Raw genomic sequence first — 23323 nt, forward strand, 5'->3', positions numbered from 1 at the left:
TTTGTATGGCGCTTTTAACAGACGCTGTCTGCAAACTGAGTAGCTACCGCTAACCAAAGCGTTTCACAGTGTGTAAAATGTTGGCCAATAATAAAACTTTTATTTAACCTCACAACTCTAATCTAGGCTGTTGTAAGGGTGGCCAAATAGATGTTCTGAATATCTTGGAAGAGTGTGTGTTGCTAATTAACCAGTTTTCTGTTACTCTGACGAATTAGTATCCGGTATAGTTGGGGCTTCAGTTGGAGATGATGTCTTCAGACTTAAATTTTAATAAACCAAGTAAATACTAGATAAATGGAAATAGTAGGACAATCTGTCAAAAGGAATGCAGTGCACTTGAATGCAAGCCGAAAGATGATATCGAGGAAGCTGAATAACTGGCGTTTTTTGGAAAAAAAAAAAAAAATCTTTTGTCCAGTATAGATTAAAATCAAAGAAAAAAAGTAAAACAACTGGCTGGAAGAAATAGTAATGGGCAGCGGGGTCACCGTGTAACCTACTAATGGATACCATCAACATATTCCCTTCTTTGAAAAAGACTATTTATATAATATCATCATGTATGATAAACATAATTCCTGGTTTGCAACAATAAGAATAGCCTGAATTAAGTTATTTTACGAGATACATTCACAAAGAGATCGCATAGCTGTGTTTCATGTTCAGATCTGCTGCGCTGTAAAGCCTGTGAAGTGGCTTAGACCGGCGCAGTATATTAGCCACTGAAACCCCGAGGGATCTTATTATGAACACTCCACTAACCAGTGGCTGGCACGCGCGTCGTATCTTTTTCAGTTGAAATTAGGGGGGCCATATTGTCCAGGCAGATGCGGCACGCGTCAGGCACGAGACGTGTCTCTGGGGAAGAGCCCCCCAAAACGCGCTCGAGCAGAAAAGGATCACACCAATAACCACCGGTCATTGCTTAATAGATTTAGTGTGCTCTTAATGAGATTTTACTAGATTTCATTAACCTCGAGGTGGGCGGTGGGGGAGGGGTAGCATTTATGGTGACGTCAGTGATGGAACACTGAACCTGCAAAATCTGGTTACGCGGCAATAGGGAACTGTAAAATTGGGCCCAACACTTCTTTTTTATATAATATATATATATATATATAATTTTATATATAATTGCATAACACATTATAACATTTATTTATATACGCTATTTGTCATTTTAAGAGGCAATAATGTAGGCATGGCTCCGCCGATATCGATATGGTACGAAGAATATTTATAATTTAATAAGCCAACATGCATCTTGACCAGTGACTATTGCAATACACGAGTTACAACAATAAACAAATGCTTTAAGCAAACCCGAGGACTATAATCCGACAGTTGATGCTGTGTTTATCCTTGCCTGCCATCCCCTGGTAATATGAAGTACTGCACCCGATTAGTAGTGCGTCGTGAGCCGTCGTTTTCTGCGGCTTTTGTGGGGCACATGTACAATGTACTTGTACATGTACGTTTTTCCTCATTCATAGACCTGTCTGAGATTTAGAGTGCACTTGAATCCCTTTGAATCTTTGAATTTTATAATATATATAGCCATAAAGTTTCATGTATCTGTGGTCTTTTTACACTCGCAGTTTGATTTACAATTTAGTCATTTTGCAGACGCTTTATGGCCGAAGCAAGTTTCAGAAGTGCATTTCTCATGGTAAGCACAAGCCACAAGAGCATATGTGCTTCTGTCAAGGCCTCAAAGACTCACCAGTGAGAGAAGGCTTAGTTACACTTAGGGGTAACACTTAGTATAATAATAATAATAATAATAAGCAAGAACACTAATAGGTATTATTATTATTATTATTTACACATCGAATTTTAACTGGATTGTCCTTTGTAATGTACGTAAAAATTGAATATAAAAAGTACTCTTTCTGGTGAACAAAACAGAAGGCACACGGCGGCATATATATATATATATATATCAAATTATATAAAGACATAGTAACATAATTTTCTAACCTATATTCAGACGAATTTTTTTTCTGAATATTATGTTACAATTTAAATAGACAGCAATCCTCCTGCATTTTACTATTGCCTATAAGGTTTTAGTATTTCAAATACTAAACTAGGTCTAGTTTCTTGATGGGAACGTGCCATCCAAACGGTTTATTTTGTCAGTGACAGGTGTTGTAATAAATCAGCAGTAGGCTAACTAGGCTTACAACAAGACAATGAGACACATTTTACTAATTATGAGGCACTCTGCAAAAATATACGTTTTAGTTTATTAAAATTTTATATTACATTATTATATATATATATATATATATTATAAATATATATATATATATATCCATCCATTTTTTTTTCATAAACATGAGTTCAATTATGTTAAATAAAAAAATATTTTTTGGGTATAATAGTGGCAATTACAGACAATCTCACACAGAAGCCACACTGCGGCATTGTGCAAATCCGACGTATGTATGTACTACCGCTTTAAGGCTTGAGCCGGTCCCAAGAGGCCAAATGCCTCGATCCTCCCCTTTATGGATTATTCAACAAGTGGCTGAGCCCGTTTAGCCATCCGAAGCAGTAGTGGATAGAGACCTACATTTTTTTGGAAACTCTCTTCCAAAAAAACAACAATAAACCGGTGTATTAAATTCTGAACCAACTCTGTAAAAGGCGCTGCAATACGATTTGTTCAAGGGGATATATCTTTCGGACAGGTGGAATGGCGCGTGCGTTGACTTGGAGAGCGCAACATAGCTGTGCAGGAAACTCATTTTACTGTTGTCAAGGGCAGGATTCAACACCTGAGGACCTACTATCTCCGTGAAGACTCCATCTCGGCTCTGTTTTGCATTCTTTGTTGTGATATGCAGCTCAAGTATCCTCCTAATTAATTGTGGTTTAAATCATTTTCGGAGACGGTGTTATGGTCTTAAAACGAGATGATGCACGCGAATGCATGTCGCATATCACGTGTCATAAGAGAAAACAATGATGCGAAGACGGTGTTGTTTTCAACTGGCTTATTAGTTGTTGCAACGAGTATGTTATATATATAATATATCAATGGTGGGAGAAAATGTGAAAGCTCCGAATAAAGGAGAATTCTTAGAATAACTCGATTTTTTTGCCGAACAACGTAGGCAACACGGCGTACACGCATAGCCAGCGATTTAGTTACTTTCTAAGATACCTGCAGCTACTCGCACCCCCTTTAATGGTGCGGTTCGATAAAGAATTTTGAGGGGAAGTTGGAGACACCAGGATTAATTATGGTGGTGGAGATGGTACTTCTCGCTGCACGGCAAGGAGATGTGCAAACTCTGAAAGCGCAGTTCACGGAGAAGATACTGAACAGCGAAGTGAGGGACCCGCTCGGAGCCACTCCGGTCCATCACGCGGCGCGGTCTGGGAAACTAACCTGTGTCCAATACTTAGTGGATGAAGCGGGCTTACCTGGGAACCCTGTTGCGAAGAATGGAGCGACTCCGGCTCACGACGCCGCTGCTACGGGCAACCTGGCCTGCCTACAGTGGCTAATTACGCAAGGAGGCTGTCGCGTAGCGGTAGGTGCTGCTATTATTTTAATACATGTTTATAAAATAGACACTAATAAATGCCGTTGCTACGTGAAAACATCAAAGTGAAGTAATAGTGTAATAGTAATAGTGTTTGGGGTTCTGGGCTTACAAAGCTAAGGCTGTAGGTTTCATTCACAAAACACTGAGCAAGGCGCCTGACCTGAATTGCTTCAGCAGGTATCTGGCTGTATAACTGAATTGTATGTGAAAAAATGTAACAGAAGCTGCATGAGTAGCGCTGGATAAGAGCTACTGCTGAATTCCTAAAAAGTAAGTTTCAATGGCAGTAGTATCAGGTAGGTCAAGATGAGCCAGGAGTGCGCTCCTATCCAAATTTTTTGCGTATCCTAATCGGTAATAGGAAATTACCATGGGGTTTGGGACATAGTGTACCTTCTCAGGATGTTCACAGCCACATGTGCTCTCGCTTGTAGCAAAACCTGGCTGCCTTGGAAACAATGCGCTAACTCCAGAGGGTGTTTAGAGAGCAAGAACTTGACAAACCGGGTCTAGTTTGGGACAGTATTCCACTATTCTCCATTACTCTCGACTTTTCTCCATATACATTGTTTTGCTGGCTTCCCATCTACGATTCACTTCAAATTTCCCTAAATGAACGACCTCAGTCTCTTAACAGTGTTTTGAGACCAAGCGAGAATAGGCTTTATCTACATTTTGACCTATTATTGATTATGGTGTCACACTGTACATGCCTGCCCCTTCCACTTCTTTACAGGTCTTCTTTACACCGACAGAGTGCATCGCTGTGCATTACACATGCCAAGTCAGTGGCTCACCACTGCCATCTTTATGAATGGTCTGGTTTAACATCACTGAATTTACATATTTGTATTCACACTAACCTGGTCATTTACAAAGCCATCAATGGAAAGCTCCCTTCTTGAGTTGTTTACTAAATTGGAATTTGAAGTTATCAGCTTCATTTCAGCAATTTGTTGCTTTTTAAAATTCCTTCTCTGTGCACAGACCTTGGCTTTTAATTGCTGTCCACATAAAGAATGGAATCTTCAAAATCAATGTAATCTGGCATGTTAATACTGTACTCTGATTTTAAATGTTTAAGTCCTAATACTGTAACTGAGGAGGAACTGTTCAACTAACTTGTATATTACAACCTGTCATCACCTATTTCTGTTTCTCTGTCTTGTCATTGTCATATTGTTTTTATTAGTGTTTGTATTCAGTTGGTCCCCCTAGAAAATAACCAATAGGCCAAATGGGGGTTCTCTTATTAATAATCAAGGGGACTTATACTGGATCAACATGCATATTATTTTCAAAATAAGTGGAAAATGATATCCCATAAGAATCGGGAAGTTAATCTGTGTTTCAATAAAACACAAGGATTTAAAGGATTTAAATTGGTACAAGATATCAAGCAAGAAGGCCCTGATTATGATCTATATCATCAGGACCCAGGGGCACTTGTGTGGGTCCAGACATATTTGATGATCTTTGCTGTTCACTATCACAATTCCCAATGGTAGTAGTTTACTACAACAATTTTGCAATTTCTTGTGGGCTTGCTGAACAGTAATTGACTACGCAGTTTATTTCAATACTGCATGATTTTCTTATGCTCATAGTCCATATATAACATTGTCAAAAGCCGAAATGTAAATATGATTGGGAAACGGAAGTTGCATTAACATTATATAATAGATATTTACTTAAAAACACCCACGGTTTTAGGCCATGGTCAACCCTAATATTCACATATAAATGTTTTTTTTTCCAGCAGTTTACTCTATTTCTTATCTTGTTTGCCATTTCCAACAAATTGCATCTTAAGCACTTAATTTTATAGTATTGAAAGTATAAGAAATCAGCTGTTTTTATGTAGCTGAATCTCAAACAAAATGTTTCAATTGGATGTCTAAAGGTGCACAAAAAATGCAAATATTTCATATGCGGTAAAATCAAATTTTCCTGTCACCCACCAACTCCACTCTGACTGTTGTTTTGCTTACAGATCAAATGACTGCCCAATGTTTGATTTGTTTACAGGTAAAGGTCACATAGGGACTTTATGTGTATCATTTTGTTTCAGTATGACAGCTTATGGTAAACAGGTGGGGCACAAGAAACAAAAATAAAAAGTGACCAATACAGTAGTGTTGTATTACAGTAGTTCAGGGATTTCATAGAATATTTATTATGATTTTGCCATAATAAATCTGTGTCTGTCAGTGAATTTTGGTGCTGCCCCTGCTGACTTTGTAACTGTAAGAAAATAAAACATTTGGGAACGCTATTGTTGTGCAGTTTAAACAGATGCAGTGGAGATGACCTCATAGTACAAGAAGTGACTAAGTGTTACCCCTAAGTGTAACTAAGCCTTCTCTCACTGGTAAGTCTTTGAGGCCTTGACAGCAGCACATATGCTCTTGTGGCTTGTGCTTACCATGAGAAATGCACTTTTGAAACTTGCTTCGGCCATAAAGCTTCTGCAAAATGACTAAATTGTAAATCAAACTGCGAGTGTAAAAAAGAGCACAGATACATGAACCTTTATGGCTCCCTGGCTCATGGCGTCTTAAACTAATGTTTTATGTACCTTCTGCCAAATTTAAAAAATAACAATATAACAACTTAGCAAGATAACATTGTCTAGAATTGTTACCTCTGAACTGAGGGTGAAAACTGGATTCAGCGTTCTCAATGCTATTTGGTTCTTGAAAGTGCACTGTGGACTGTTGTGAACCATAAACCCTGACCAGAAGTGCAGACAAACGTGCGAATTTAGAGTTTAAAGTTATGCCGCCTGGTACTACTTCATGCTTTACACGGGATTTAGAGGAAATCCTATGTATAGCATATAGAGAGGGGGATTATAAATGTACAATAGCAAGCAGAGCAGAAGAAAATCAGGTGGCTGGCTTTGAGTACAGAAAGCTTTTTGCTCTAATGACACCGCTGGGGTCCATTCAATGGATCCGTCACACAATGAGTCTATTTTTCGCTCTTTGTACTGCTGTTTGCCCCAGCAGCCAGCTGTCTGTCTGCTTCTGAATGGAGAACAGTATTTATTATGCTATCTCTTATGTCTGTCTGGTGTTATACTGCCTTTGGTCTGCTCTGCTGCTTTGAGAGGGTGTCAGTGCCTGATCTGGAGATGAAGCAGATGAGAAATTTAGCTTCCTCTGCTACTGTGAGATTGGGAACGCCTGGTGTGTTTTTACATTTGGAGATGGGATGTGACAGAATTTATATTTGACTATATGGTCAGTGGTAAAGCAGACGTTGATTAGTAGTGTTGTAATGTATACCTATAAAACCTACAGAGTATACTGATTCAGTGTTGACTGTAGGTGATATTAATGTCAGGTAAGTGTATATTCCATATAGTAACCACATTACCGATCCAGCTTCACTGCCAATCGTTGCTGTGTGGGCTTGGAGGGTGCCGATGGGGATGTAGGCACTCTTGAGGAAATGAGTTAATTATGTGTCCCGATGAAGCACATATGGATGCCAGTCTTTAAGGCCCTAGTGAATTACATAAGACAATTTACATAATAACAGGAGCGGCAAGTGTGAGGTGCGCAGGTGTGCTGGGATGCATCCATGCCTACCTGATGCCCCAGCTGGGCCACAGGAAGTGTAGGCTGGGAGGTGGCACCATTGATGTCGCTGTCTGATTTGAATGGCCTCACTGGGTTTGCTGTATTTGCATTAGCCTTCCTAGGAAAGGGGGCGTGGTAGCAGAGGTGGCTCTCAGTTCAGAACACCCCCGCCCCCCCGCTGACCTCCGACTTGACCTAATAATAGATTTTGTTATTTATTAATTTTAAGTACTGGGGGTGGTAAAATATGGAGAAAGCATCTGGGTGATTTCAGCTGTCCTGTCTGGTCATCCTCTGAATCACTGGGCTGCTATATGATTAAAACATTATGATACCTCATCAGGAGAACATTCTGGATCAGGGTAACTGTCACTTCTGCTGTCCCTGTAGACGAGCAATCAAAAGACCTGTGAAGAAACACAGCATTGTGTTAAGTGTAAAGCTGCCATCATTATTTAAATACATGTCACGCTAGCAGTTGTTCTAACAATGATTTATGTAAGGTATAGGCTAGTAATTCTTTAAGAAGTGACAGAGATAGATAAATGAGAGAGAGAGAGAGAGAGAGAGAGAGAGAGAGAGATCGATCATTATCAGGTCACAGACTGAATCAAAGCCTGTAGCCTGTACCCTGCTTATTAAAAACTGTTTATTTGTCTCATGCCACTCAAGCACCTTGAACTAAAGGGAATGCTTTACTTCATGGCTGGAGGCCTTGACAAAGCACTTTTCTCTCCTCCCTTGTTCTCCTCAACAGTTTGTGAAGCCCGCATTAAAAACAACAGCATCGTGTTAGTTTTGGTCAAACGTGTCTGCAGAGTTTTGCCAGTTCAGAGCCCCTGATGCCTGATTCCCATGTCTGACCCCCACCCCTCACCCCCCATCCCGTCCCCTCCTCCCGGCAGGACAAGGACGGCTCTGGCGCGTCCGTCTTGCACCTGGCGTCCCGCTTCAGCCACCACGAGATCACCGACTGGCTGCTGAAGACCGGGGAAGGGGACCCACGTGTTGCCACGGATACCGGGGCGCTGCCAGTCCACTACGCCGCCGCCAAGGGAGACTTCCCCTCCCTCCGACTGCTGCTGGGACACAGTCCAGAGTAAGACACCGGGGCATCCCGTGTCCCTTTTCCCCCCTCTCAGCCAGTGTAAAGAGTTAGAGGTTTGAGTCTGAGGTGGGATTCGAACCCGGGCCTCTCACTCACTCAAAGATTTATCAAAGTCAAACTCAGACTCACCCCTAGCTATGGGAAACATCGGTATTTTGAATTTGATGGTTGCATCGCCAGAGAATGTTGTCATAGTAACCTGCTACAAGGTCTTTGTTTTACCTAATTGTGCTAAGCTAGTGAACAAGAAAGGTACACCCACTACACTAGGATCTCTTTAATTACATTTTAAGAACATATATTTATGCCCCACACGGGGCTGAACATGTACCCTAGGTGGCACAGCCGGCATTTGCACGGCCTGTGGAGCTACAGGCCCAGTCAGGATTCAGTCTGAGACCATGGGGCTCATCCATTCACCACAGTGTGGCGCCTTATCCGAATGAGCCACCCAGCAAGCCGGATCTCCTTTATCTTAATGGAGGTTTCAGACTCCAGACATTTGGCTAAGCCTTTAAGTCACCTCTTTAAAGAACACTAATTCGAAAAGCTACTCCTCGGTTTAATTCAAGACTGCTCCTATTTGGGGACAGAGATGCTCTCTGTGACCTAGTAGTGGCATCAGTCTGTTCTTTATGCTGACAGTTACGCAGCCAGTTTGCAATTTTAGCATTTCTAATCTTAACAATTTAGAGTCATCGGAAGGTCATGAGAATAATCAGTTGTTTAATTTTATCAGAAAATCTCTGGGTGTCGTAAGCTCTATAGATATTTTAAGAGGCGTTTACACTCAGCTTAAATTGTGTGCACGCATTTAAAAAAAAAATTCTGCACTTACCAGCTGATTAAATAACATGTTTAAGCTGCTTGTTTTAATCTTAATACATGAAAGCGATAAGGTTATCTGTCCATTAGATGCTTGCTTATGGTTGACAATAGGCCAGTTAAGGGCTTTTCCTTGGGTGATAAGCATGCGCTCTCCTCCAAAACATGTGAAAACGCAAGCTGCTTCTTTTTGCTGTGCGGCCCACAAGCCAAGCTTGCACAGATATGAGTTGGAGGAATATTCTTTGTGTGCAGCTTTAGCACGCTTAGACTGCACGCGCCTGATTGACCAGTGGGGGTCACTAAAGAGTGATGAGACTCAGATTCCAGCCAACAGAACCCTCCCTGGTAACATAACTGCCAATTGTGTATTGCCCTGTGGGGCTACCAGCCACAATTGGCACTGCCATGGTGACATTACATTACAGACATTTAGCAGACGCTTACACAACATTGTACATGCGTCCATTTATGTTGCATCCATTTATACAGCTGGATATATATCCCCTGCACGGTAGGGGATATATATCCAGCTGTAGTGAGTGTGAGTGTGAGTGTGAGTGTGAGTGTGAGTGTGAGTGTGAGCGTGAGCGTGAGCGTGAGCGTGAGTGTGAGTGTGAGTATGAGCGTGAGCGTTCGTGTATGTGTGTTTGTGTGTGAGCGTGAGCGTGAGTGTGAGTGTGAGTGTGAGCGTGAGCGTTCGTGTGTGTGTGTTTGTGTGTGAGTGTTGAACTCCGTCGTGTTGCGGGTCTAGACAGGTGCCCGGGTGCTGAATCTTTAATCAGGGAAGGAGACTTGGCGGAGCCCGATAGCGATGGCGCCATTCACACCGACGGCATTGTTTACTCTCGTCGCCGTGGTTACGCACATTAGCTAACCGGCCGTAAACTAATGAGGGAAACAAACGCTGGAGGACAGCGGGCGCTTTCTAGCAGCCCCCTGCATTGTACGCGAGAGGCATTGTGAGGGTGGAGATAAAGTCTGCTGCCCCAGGGCTCCTTCGCCTGAAGGGGAGATACGGCATTGAGGGCCTGGTATCTGTCAGGCGTCTGTTTGGCCACCATTGACCCTCTTCAGACCGGCAGAAATAGAGAGCGCCGCGTGCGTTTGTTTGGGCCGTCCGTGCTTCGGTGTCAGTGTCCCATTTACTCAGGCTGATGTCTTCAACCCATCGGTTATGTGGCCAAATACATGCATTTCAGGTAAATGTGTGCTCTAGACTGAACAGGGTTTTTTGTTCATGTATTCACGACCATTTGTTTGCAGTTATATTATTTTATAATAATTTTCCTTGGGTTACTATATGGAGGCAAAAGTCAAAACGCATTTGAAAACGAGGGAAGAGTGAGATGAGCTTAGTGAGGGGGGAAAGAAAGGAAAAGGTAAAGGTGGAAAGTTGGAGTGTGAGAGGAGCAAAACAGGATAAAGTGCTTTTGGACTCAGCATGCCAAACGGTGTCAGTGATGATAGAGATATTTAATTTCTACTATGTGCTTTATATTATTACTCTCTGAAACATGGTCATTTTTATATTTGACAAAACGTATCAGCTGTGAATATATTCACAGATCACATTTGTCATTACAGTTAAAAAAAAAAAAAAAAGATAGACCCAACTGAGAGTGCATGGCTGCCAGTCACAGTCAGTACTGGCATGGTCTAGAAGCATTGCCAGGTCATGGGTCCCATACTGTATGTGTACTGGAACAGTGCCTTACGTGGATGAGCCACCCAGGCGCCCTTTGCTTCCGGAGTTTCATTGGCTTCTCTGTCACCATCTCACATCAACCAGAACCTTGGAAGAAAAGAATGTACAGCAAACATGGCAGCTGATTTCTGGGTCCACAGCACTCTGACCATAGAAGTGTCAATCAGAGCTTTTTTGTGGGGAGTGGGGGGGGGGGCAGGGGAGAAGGAAAAAAAGAAAAGACTCAGAGTTACTGCCGACCAGCGATGACAGGATGAATGCAGTAGCTCTGAATGGGTGCATTGTTCCCCATGTACCCCGTCCCAATGGGGGTCATGCTGTGGCTTTGCTGATAACATTCAGGCAGGCATCGGAGCCCACGAACATTCGGGCTCCCCATTCAAACGAGTCTGCCTGGGGAAACGGGTCACCGCCATCAATTAATGTGCATTATGGGCTTTGCCAGGGCTTAATTACGACCTGGTTCAAGGGGGGAGCCTGGGGAGAAGGCCTTTAAACATTTAAACATTACACCTCACCCAGCGCAGACAGCCCTCACATAGAGGCTCTGTCATTAGTGAGCAGTCTAAGGGTTCCCCATCCCCGAATGACCTGAGAACCTCATCTAACCTTAGACCACATCTCACCTCTGACCCTGTCCTGCGTACTGCACAGTACCCTAAGGTAGCAGTGTTTTGCTTTCCCTTGAGGATTTTGATTTCATAACACTGTCCCAAAATATTCAAATTAAAAAAAAAAAAAATTCACAAATTTGTAATGTGTGATTGTAAAATGGAAGCTCGTCCTGTCCCCGAATGATCCCCTGCCAGTTTGGAGAGTGCAGATTAGCATGTGCTCTGAAGCGCATGCAGCTGGCTTCCGCTTCTTTGTGTTATGCCATCTTTCGGCCGAGCTGAGCAGGCGGTACGCCAGAGGGCTACATTTCCTACAGCACTGCCAGTCATGGTTGGCACTGACACGGTCAGGATTCAGTTCCACACTGTGGGAGGAACCGCACAGAGAACCAGAGCTTCATCTGGACCACAGAACCAGCCTGGCTTTTCCTTTCCGACTGAGCTATTAACTGCTTTAATCAGCCACTTACTGTCTTAACTAAAACAGCTCCACAAATCTGCTTTATCCAGTTCTGAGATTAGTCCTCGTTTAAAGGGAGATGGGAAACCCACTGGATATTGGCCCATGTAGGACCAGGGATTGGGCACCTCAGTGCAATAATACATTAGTGAACTGATGACTGTGATTATCTCTGCACTGCGGCAGTCCTCTTCGGTGCTTGTTGGTTGTGTTCCTGGAGAGGGCTGCTGCTGCAGGAAGTTCTTCTCACTGGTTCATCAGCTTCAGGGGAAACTTGGGGGGTGGGGTGAGGGGCGTTGAGTGACATATGGTCCGGCTGGAGAACTAATGCCCGCAATATGTCAGACGTCTGAACCTTTCTCCCACGCGCTTTGTTAGGCATGTGGGGGGGAGAAAAGGCTGTGAGATCCCTGGAAGTGCTTCCTTGGTTGCATATTGTCAGGATGACTGGCTATTTACCCATGCTGGTCACCTCCAACAGGAATCCAGCTTTATTCCACTGGCTGTTCTACTCTACTTCGCTCCTCTTAAATTACTGGATTGGTGAAACGTTTTATTCAGGTGTTTAATTATTTAAACAGGAAAGGCCATTGAAACCTCAATGGAGTTTTATTAGGCATGCAGCCCATTAGACAAACTGCTTTAATTACTTTACTAATAATTATAGTAACGTTGTTCTAAAGTTACACTCAGCATGTTAGGTAATTAAAAAGGTGGTAGCATATATATTGAGTGAATAAAAAGACTAAAAAGAAGATATTTTAAGATAAATGGGACAATCGTTAGCCAATAAGCGTGTTAGTAGTTGATTTCCTGCAAAGCATCATCACTCCAGTCTCTTTTCCTCTGAGCTGTGTGTGTGTGTGTGTGTGTGTGTGTGTGTGTGCATGCGTAAGACTGTTCGTATTTGTTATTGTCGAGCATGGTATGATTAGTTTGTCTTCTGTTCGAGTGGTATATGTGAATGGATGTTCTTGTGTGTGCTTTTGTTATTGGGGTATTCTTGTGCATGTGTGCATTTGCTGTTGCGTTTGCTTGTGTGTGCTGGTGTGCGTGCATTATTGTGGCTCATTTTGTCAGTGCGTACGTTCGTCCGTATGTTTCCTAGTGTGTACGTGCACGTGTGTTTGCTTTTGTGTGCACATGCGTGTGCGTCACGTTTTCACGTTTCCCAGACTCCCCCCCTCCATGGCCCCGGTGTGGGCTGCTGAGCGCCTGCCCACTTCAGTTACACTCATGCATGATTCATCAGCCTGCCCACTTCCTGATGACAGGGCCGCAGATTAAGTGCCCTTCCTGTCTGAAATATTTAACACCTGTTTGTTTTCCGCAGGAATCCCCCCCTCAACCAATATACATGCAAACACACATGTACATGTATGTTTGTGTGTGTGTGTGTGTGTGTGTGTGTGTGTGTGTTGTAAGCTAGATCTGCACTATCCTGTTCCTGGAGATCCACTGCTATGTTCCTGGAGATCTACCATCTTATAGGTTTTTATTTCAACCATAATTTGACATACCTGGTTCTACTAATTGTCAGCTCAGTGAGATCTCCAGCTGTTGAATGAGATGTGCTTTGTTAGGGTTGGTGTGAAAACTTAGTGGGCTGTAGATCTCCATGAGCAGGGTTAGACAGCCTTGGCATATACACATACAGCATATTATAAAAATTTTTTGTCTTTATATTCATTTTGTGCTTCTCTGCCCAGTAGCTGCATACACAGATAAAAATGTAAACGGATAACTGGTAAACGTTTGAGTGAGCTCATTGTGAAAATGATGAAAGGCGAAGGACGTCTTGACCTCCATTGCTTTTACCCATTATAATCCTATTAGTGCAGGAGGGGTGGGTCATGTTGGAGTTGGAGGAAGCTGTCTGACAGTACGTATGACTCACAGCCAATGCGCTAGCTAGCAGGCTACAGCCACTGAGATCTCAAATCTCCTTATAGGGCTCATGGCTCACCTGTCAGTCCTTGCCCAAATAAAGCTAAGTGGATCTTAGCGGATTAAGAGGGGGAAGCACTTGTCATTCCCTGACCTCCTGCTTTGACTGTAAAATCTGGGATGGGGGAATTCTTGTCGGTCTGCTGGTCAGGGCACCAGGACAGGCCTTTCTGCTACTGGACCCTAGGCAGGATGTCCCCATACCCTCTGCCTGAACCTTAATAAGTGCTCTCTCCACAGGGAAACACTTCTGACAAGTGTCTCCTGCATTCTGGCCATCTCCTATATTCAAATGTTTCTGTTTCAACCTGCCTGAAAATCTTTCCTGATGAGCAGTTTCATATCCTCAATACCAAAAGATCAAATGAACATTACTTATGACTATTTATCCTGAAGTCCACAAAATCTTCATGACTAATTTACTATATTATTACTACTGTTACCTGTCGAATTGTGGTAAGAAATGCCATACGGGCTGTTTTCTGTAGGAATCTGTGCCCTCAGCCCCACTTATTCAGAAATTAGAATTAAATTCCTGACTGTTTGTGTCTTTTGTGAAGAGCGGAGAGGCACGCGGGATTTCCAGCTGTGACATTAGAATGTTTGATATGATGTCACAATGCTTTCATTTTTATTAAACTTGTCATTGTTGTTTCTATTCCAGCGTAGTCAATGCCCAAACAAAGAATGGTGCCACACCCCTTTACTTGGCCTGTCAAGGGGGTCACTTGGAGGTTGTCCAGTACCTAGTGAAGGACTGTGGGGCGGAGCCTCATATCAGAGCCAATGATGGGATGACACCTCTGCACGCTGCTGCCCAGATGGGACACAGCACTGTCCTTGTCTGGCTGGTAAGTGTTAATATTGCCACAGGGGGGGATGTCATACCACCCCTCTTCCCCCCAGTCTATGTTATATATCCCCTTCCACCTGTGGAGATCCCCTTCCACTTGTACCACTACCTCTGCAGATGGATACAGTTATCTGTTTTGCAGATGGCAGTCTGCAGTTGCGACGTTGCAGAAGCTAAGAGTGTTGTGATTTGTGATCTGCTGATGAATATACATTGAGGAGGCATGGACAAAGATACAGAGCTGCATAAATCAGCATTTGAGCCGGACAGTTACAAGCCGGACCAAATTGACCAGCTTAAATTTGATTGAAATTTAAGTACAAATCAAGGACCCTTCCTGTCTGTAGGGTTATGATCTTACCAGCTCAGCTATAGCAATCTGCCCATCACGGTGATTGTTTAACAAAATTCAACAGCTCACAGCAGGTCTAGAACCAGCTCCAAAGCGTAGGCAATGTGTGGTTGATGGTGGTGGTGAGCCCCGTTTTGCGTCTGACTTTTTGTCTTGTGTTCTCAATGCAGATGAGCTTCACGGAGATCAGCCTGACAGACCGGGACAGCGACGGTGCCACAGCCATGCACTTTGCCGCCAGCCGGGGCCACGCCAAGGTCCTGAGCTGGCTGCTGCTCCACGGAGGGGAGATCGCCCTGGACGGCTCGGGCGGGACACCGCTCCACGACGCTGCTGAGAACGGGGAGCTGGAGGTGGGTACCCCGCCCGACCCGGGCCCCGACCCCAAAGTGCACCTCTCGCCTCTCCGAATGCATCCTAATGCTGTTATAGTCCTATTCACCTTATTACTGTTCCTGATGTTTTAGAAAATAGAGGGCTGCCCCCCCCCCCGTGGACACCTTCACCCATAAACTTTCCCTCACATTCACTCTCCCATGTAATTCGTCCTGTCATTACGATTATCCTGATTGCACTGATGACATTTCTAGAAGCCTTGTCACAGGCCTTAATTAGAGACCAATTATCATCTGGTCCCTGTTTTTTTCTGTATCACAGCCTAATTAGTCATTGTACCAGTTGCATGACCTTATGGGAGTGAATAACATCTCCGTAGCTAACACAATGCCCTCTGAGCAGCTGCCAGTCAGCAGCAGGAAAGGAAATATTCCACAATCTGGAACTTTCTACTGGGTGTTTCATGTACAGCATGTTTGCAAGCTGCTTTTTTAGTGAGCATGTCTGTGTTTTGGTATTATGGTAATAGGATTATTTTGAGAGTGAAAGGTGGGAGGTGCTAGCCCTCAAAGCAAGCAAGCTCAATCCCATCCCCTCTCCACTTCAAGAATTTACAACTGAGAGAAGAAAACACTGTAGGCCTTAACTGTTTCCACTGAGATATTTATGATGCCTCACAGCTTGTGATATTTTCACTCTAGATGAATTGAATTCTCCATCTCGCAGAAGGGAAAGGTCAATGCAAGTTGACTGATGGTGGCTGTTATTTCTGAAATATGTAATCACATTTGCTACCTTCTCTCAGCTGAAGGATTTAATGAGATGGAGAGGAACCTTCATTAAATGGCAGTGGCACTGAATAATGAAGAACTAAAACCGAAACTAATTTTAAAGTCAATGATATCTTTGTACTGGTCTGTAGGCTACTTGAGGAGTCTTACTCTTTGAATCCCTTCAGTTTGAAGCAAGTTGAGCTTGTTGCCCCCTGAGGTACTGAACAGTAAGCATAAGAACAGGCCATTCAGCCTCAAAGCTCATCACTTTTCTCAGTGTCTAGAGTGCATCCAGTGCTGTGGCAAACCTAGTCTAAAGCACCTTATGTTCCCCCATTTTCACTCTGAGTCCTGTTAAGCTGGTGTACACTGTTGGGTGGCTCATCCTGGTATTAAATCCAGACCATGCCAGTGCTGGCTGTAGCTTGCAGCCCTGTGGGGCAACGTGTGATTGGTGCTAGCGTTGCCCAGGGAGGGACGGTGTCAGCCAGCCGGGGTGATTATTCCTCATTGCGCACCAGCGACCCCTGCTGGTCGATTAGGCGCTCCTGGTTTTCCCGTTGAGCCGCACGTGAAGCATCATCCTCTGACTCTGCCCGACTTGCCTTTAATTTCACCCGTTACAAAGAAATGAAAAGGAGAAATGAAGAGACAGAGGAAGTGAAGGAGGGAATATAGTTCAGCAGTGAGATGTGTGTAACTTTATAACCATCACAGGGGACAATGGGGAAACTGGTTCAGTGAGAGCAGGTCAGCATTGTCTGTTCCCAGAAGCTTCCACGCTACACAGCTGCTGTGAAAACGGCTCTTTGAGCCGATCCTGTAAAACCAGGCCACGTAGGAAGTGTTCTTCTGTAGGGTGTGAAAAATAACGTTGATGATGATTGGACTGATAGGGAGCAGCTCGCCTGCCATCTGTACATCATCTTCTGTCAGTACAAACCCCACTAATACCCCACTTCTTTTTTTTTTCTTTTTTTTTTAAGGAGCCCACTTAAATTTTTGTGTAATGCTCATTAACCTCCTTATGTCACATTAATACATTTAATACTGCTTTACTATGCATTTTAAATTCCATTCCATTATGTATTTACTTAGCGGTCATTCTTATTTAGGGCAAATTACATTGCTCAGGCAAATATTTCATTTTACATAGGTATGCACTAAAGCCCTTTGGTACCATTCAGAAAGTTACTACCGCAGTGCCACACCAGGGAATTGAACCTGCAGTCTTTTGGCTTTTAGACTCTGTTAAGGTTACGTCCTGCACCCCCTTCCCTCTCTCCCTCCCTCCTCACCCTCATGCGTGTGCTGTGGCTCACGCCGGTCCCTGTCCTCCGGCAGTGCTGCCAGATCCTGGTGGTGAACGGGGCGGATCTGGGCATTCGGGACCAGGATGGCTTCACCGCGGCGGACCTGGCCGAGTACAACGGGCAGACCCAGTGTGCCAAGTACCTGCGCACCGTGGAGAACATGGTGAGCGTCGCCGCCCGCAACCAGGAGCGCCCAGCCACCTCTCGGCCCCTCCCCTCTTTGACCCCTCCCCACACTGAGCTGTGCTGCTCATGTGCAGTGCAGGGAAATGAGTGTGATGTGCAGTACAGACTAATGAGTGTAATTGCGGTACAGACAAACAAGTGTAATGTGCATTACAGACAAATGAGTGTAATGAGGAATAAAAACAAACTTCTGGAACCAGTTCAGTTTTGACCAGCTTCAGAGATTTCTGCATTTGTCTTGGCACATGCTGTCTTTAAAATTTTCCTTCGTGATTACATGGTTTGAGATGACCCCAAGACCCCTCTCTTAAAAAAAAAAAAAAAAACATAGCTTTACTGATAAAATGCCTTTCCCTTCGTTACACTCCTTCCTACTTATAAAACAAACCCTTTTCAGTGATAAAAGCCTTTTCCACTGGTGCCACTGTAGTGCTCTCTGTGACACCCTCCCCGTGCCCCCCCCCCCCCCCCCACGCAACTCACACACAGTATCTACAACAAAACAGACACTGCTTTCCCAGGCTGGCAGAGCAGCCTTACGGACACATTGTTCTCATTACCTTCTTTAATTGCAAGAGTCATTTAGCAGCTGCACAGCCTCTCAGGTCCATGGCTTGCGTCCCCGCCCCCCCCCCCCCCCCCGGGGGACAGCGTGCCAGAGGCCCCAGGAGAGCGGAACACTCAGAACATTCGCGTGTTGTTCCTCCCCCCTGTGCCTGGGGCTCCGCGCCGTGGGCTGGGCTGGGCTGGGCTCCGCTGCAGCTTTGGCAATCAGCCCCAGGATGGAGCCGAGGGCAGTGGGACGGCGCGCGGCGGCTACAGGTTGAGTGGCCATGGGGGCCGGTCACGTAAGGCTGACCTTGTTGCTGTTCTCATTTTTTTTTTTCACCTTCGTGTTGAAGCGATGTAATAATTTGAAGCACGTTGTGTCAGCACAGGTGGTTGCTGTGATACTGTTTGCTATGGTGAAAACCCAGCTGGGTTGATTAGAGCTGGAGTCTAGCTGCCTTTCTGTGTTACACGTTACCTGTTTTGTTTTACGCTGTTGTTAAGTGAATCCTTGCTTCTAACCAGTTTTTACATGGTTAGAAGCAGTTACTATGCATATTTGGATTTTTGCAATTGTGTGACGGTATTCATGTATTTAAATTGACTTTGATCAGGCAAGAAATGTAGATTCTTTTCTATTTCATGGTACGGTGTGGTGGATGATACCAGACCTTTGAAACTGCTGATGTGGCCATATTTCCATGAATCAAAGTCATACTTACTGGAGCTTATGTTGGGTTTAGACATGTTAGATTTATTTTAAAGAGAGTGGCTTACATTTTAAGTGTTGTTTTAACGAAAGGATATACTGGAAGACATGTTTAATGCAGAGATTTTCCAGACGGTATTTTGCACCTCCAGCTACTTCCAGCTTAAATTTAGAGTTAAATTTTTTTACATGCTGACATATTGACTGATTGACAGTTAGTGGGTTGGAAGTGAGTAAAAGGTTCATTGGATGCTTAGTGAGGGACTGTGTATGAGTAAGAGGCTTGTGTTGCTGCCTGGGTTTGCAGTTTAGCAGACTAGGGAGTTTATACAGAGCCCAGCAGGGCCGTGCACAGACCATATGGAGGAGAGCATATTCTGAAAATCAGACAATTAGATGCAGGGGGCTTGGGGGGTAGATTGTGATTGTGGCCCAGGAGGGGTGTGTGGATGGGGGCAAAGGGCACTAGTGCTGCCAAAAAAATATTGCTGTAGTCAAAAAGGCGCTCGTACTGTCCTAGGGCTGGGGTCATAAGCTTCATCATGCTGGTGCCTGTCTGTGCATGTGCCAGTGGCTGGTGGGATGCTGGAATTCAGGTCCTTGCAATGAACCACTGTTTGTAGAGTGTACATGCAACAGAAGTAGTCAAGTAAAAATAAATAAATAATCCATCGCTTCAGTTTTCTCTCCTTCCCCCGCCTGTCCATCAACCATGAACATTGTATTATTGAAATGATCTTTTCTTTTCTTTGACAGCATTTGGTGCCCCCCCCCCCCCCCCCCACCTCCCCCCCTCTGTGGCTGCCAGTCTCAGTCTGCTCTAGCATGGTCCAGGTGTGATACCAGACCGTGGGGTCCACCCCTGCGCTAGAACAGTGCCTTATCAGCACAAACCACCCAGGACCCCAACATTCGCACACATCTTACTCTTCCTGTATTGCACGTGAAACAGTAACGACTCCGCCGCGTTCACAAGTCGGCACTGACCCTCTCTCGCCTTTCGGCTTCAGCCTCGCAACCGTGTTCTATCATTAGTGTGACCGGTTCGGAATGACCGGTGGTAAACTCGTCTTACCGCTGTAACGTCGCTGTCAGTTGGGGAGAGTACGGACTCCCGTGTGTGTGTCCCCCGAAGTGTGTGATCCCTGCTTGGTTCTACTCCCTCTGCAGTCTGCCAGGCGAGCTGCGCAGCCGCCATCCTCAGCTCAGCACGCTAAACGCACAGCTGGCCCCAGACATGACGCAGGAGCCTAGTTAACCAGCATAGATACAGTAAGATAATTTTGTGCGCTTGCGCCCCGCAGAGTGTGGAGCACCGTCTGCTGTCCCGGGACCCCTCCGTCGACCTGGAGTACAAGCAGCCCGATTCTGGGCTCTCCTCCCCCAACACCACCATGTCCTCCTCGGTGCAGCCAGCCCGCTTTGAAGTGGGCTCCCCCTCCAGCACCCTGTCCAACTACGACTCCTGCAACTCCAGCCAGTCCAGTACAGGGGAGAAGAGGAGCACTGCTCCTCCTGCACAGGCCTCCACCAGTGAGTACCACACACACACGCACACACATACACACTCACACACACACACTCTCTCACACACACACACACATACACACACACACACACATACAACTCACACCACACACACACACACACACACATACACACACACACACACACACTCTCTCACACACACACACACATACACACACACACACACTCTCTCACACACACACACACACACACACTCTGTCTCTCACACACACACACACACACACACTCACACACATACACACACACACACCACACACACTCACACACACACACACACACACACACACTCACACACATACACACACACACACACACACACACTCACATACACACACACACACTCACATACACACACACACACCCACACACTCTCACACACTCACACACATACACACACACACACACACACACACACTCTCACACACACATACACACACACTCACACACATACACACACACATACACACATACACACTAACACACACACACACACACACACAATACACACATTCACTTTACACATACTATACACATGCACAAATATACTACACACACATACGCACTTCCACACATGTACACACACACTATGCTCACACACACACAGACATACTCACTATACACACACACACACACACACACACACACACAAATATACTACACACATGCACACACACACACACACACACACTACACACACACGCACACACACTGCATCCACATTCAACACTGTCTTATGTAACACAAGTTATTTGCGGGGATGGCAGTGATTTAAAGAAGCTGAAAGAGTTTTCAAACATGGTGCTTTTACTCAAAGCTGAGGGCCCTGTATGATAGTTCTTCTTGTACATCACGTTAAATCTTTTGGTGGTTAATGCGATATGTTCTCTATTATTAGAACAGTGGTGGCAACAGCACTACCCATTCAAGTGGAAAAAATGTGTCATGTACTGTAGCTAACCCCACGGCTTTGTTACTGTCTGCCAAGGCTGTAGCTTGCATTGGGGAAAAAAGGCAAGGACTGCCACCTAGTGGAAAGATGTTGAATGTCATCCTTTGTGTATTTCGGTATAGCCTCCGGTTGATTGATTTTCAGATTAGTGATTCTGTCTGAGTGGAGACAAGAATAATATGATATGCTTTAAGCATGCCTCTTTGTAACAGAGTAGATAAAATTCATTTTGAATTCATTTAACTGCTGCAGTTTGATTTTTTTGTTTTTAAATATATTTCTTGATTACCATTTCCATGATCCACACTGAATTCAGCAGTAAATTACAGTCATCGAGCATATGCTGAAAATCAGACAATTAGATGCAGGGGGCTTGGGGGGTAGATTGTGATCGTGGACCAGGAGGGGTGTGTGGATGGGGGCAAAGGGCACTAGTGCTGCCAAAAAAATATTTCTGTAGTCAAGAAGGCACTCGTATTGTCCTAGGGCTGGGGTCATAAGCTTCATCATGCTGGTGCCTGTCTGTGCATGTGCCAGTGGCTGGTGGGATGCTGGAATTCAGGTCCTTGCAATGAACCACTGTTTGTAGAGTGTACCTGCAACAGAAGTAGTCAAGTAAAAATAAATAAATAATCCGTCACTTCAGTTTTCTCTCCTTCCCCCCCGCCTGTCCATCAACCATGAACATTGTATTATTGAAATGATCTTTTCTTTTTTTCGACAGCATTTGAGAACAGAGAACCCCTGTTTTATCATGCTCACACAGGAATGAGTCATATATGGACGTTCTCAGCAGAAGTCTTGATGATGTAATGTAATTGTGTCCTGGCATTGCATGATGGGAGTGCTCCTTGGTTCCCTTGTTGAAGGTGCCTCAGATACAGCCATCTCGGACATGCAGACCTATATGGACATGCTCAATCCGGACGTGGGGGCAGGAACGCAGAGCATGGACATGCCCAGAGATGTGTCTCCGCCCCCTCCTCCGGCTTTCCCGCCCCCTCCACCGCCACTACCCGACAGCACGCAGGTGCCGCCCCCCCACCCTGGCTACCCCCCACCCAAGCCGCCTGAAGAGCAGCCCTCTGCAGCGGTCTACCTGAAGGTGAAGAACAGCCTGAGGCATGTGGACACTGATGCCAATAAGGGAGAGGTAAGGACCTGCTCTATGTACACACACACACACACACACACACACACACACACACACACATGTGCACACACGCACATACACACAGGCATGCACACTCACACACACACACACACACACGCATGTGCACACACACACATACACACAGGCATGCACACTCACACACACACACACACACACACATGCATGCACACACAGATATATACACACACAAACACACGCATGTGCACACACACACATACACACAGGCATGCACACACACACACACACACACGCATGCACACACAGATATATACACACACAAACACACGCATGTGCACACACACACATACACACAGGCATGCACACACACACACACACACACACACACACGCATGCGCACACAGGTATATACACACACAAACATACGCATGTACACACACGCATACACACAGATATATACACTCAGGCATGCACACACGCGCACACACACACACACAGATATATGCACACACACATACACACACTCAAGCACACATAGATGAACACACTCACACACTTACGCACAAGCACACACGCAGCAGATCGTTGCTGCAAAACGTGTCCCCTTGTAAATTAGGGTGTGTCTCATAAAGTGTTCAACAAACAGTTAACAGTGTCTCCCACAGGTTGAGAGTTTATTTGTGGCTGTGGTTGACTCCATGTACGGGAGGGTTGGTGGGATGGTTTTATACTGTTTATTAAATTGTATTGTAACTTTTAAGAGGTTATAATATTTTCCCAGTTCAAATTTTTGTGCTTGGGCACTTTATTT

At 44.8% G+C, this 23323-nt stretch overlaps 1 protein-coding gene across 2 annotated transcripts in view; it reads left to right on the top strand.

Moving 5' to 3' along the window:
- The first annotated feature begins 2518 nt into the window (after positions 1–2518).
- espn (espin) overlaps positions 2519–23323 on the top strand; it is a 52729-nt gene continuing 31924 nt past the window's right edge. For both annotated transcript variants that reach the window (XM_064297841.1, XM_064297842.1), the window contains exons 1-7: positions 2519–3548; positions 8056–8249; positions 14477–14663; positions 15188–15370; positions 17471–17602; positions 20188–20416; positions 22250–22533. In XM_064297841.1, the coding sequence (XP_064153911.1) occupies positions 3255–3548; positions 8056–8249; positions 14477–14663; positions 15188–15370; positions 17471–17602; positions 20188–20416; positions 22250–22533 (1503 nt within the window). In that variant the 5' untranslated portion in view covers positions 2519–3254. The remainder of the gene's footprint in view (positions 3549–8055; positions 8250–14476; positions 14664–15187; positions 15371–17470; positions 17603–20187; positions 20417–22249; positions 22534–23323) is intronic.

Source organism: Anguilla rostrata, chromosome 11 (assembly GCF_018555375.3).
Source record: "Anguilla rostrata isolate EN2019 chromosome 11, ASM1855537v3, whole genome shotgun sequence".
NCBI lineage: Eukaryota > Metazoa > Chordata > Actinopteri > Anguilliformes > Anguillidae > Anguilla > Anguilla rostrata.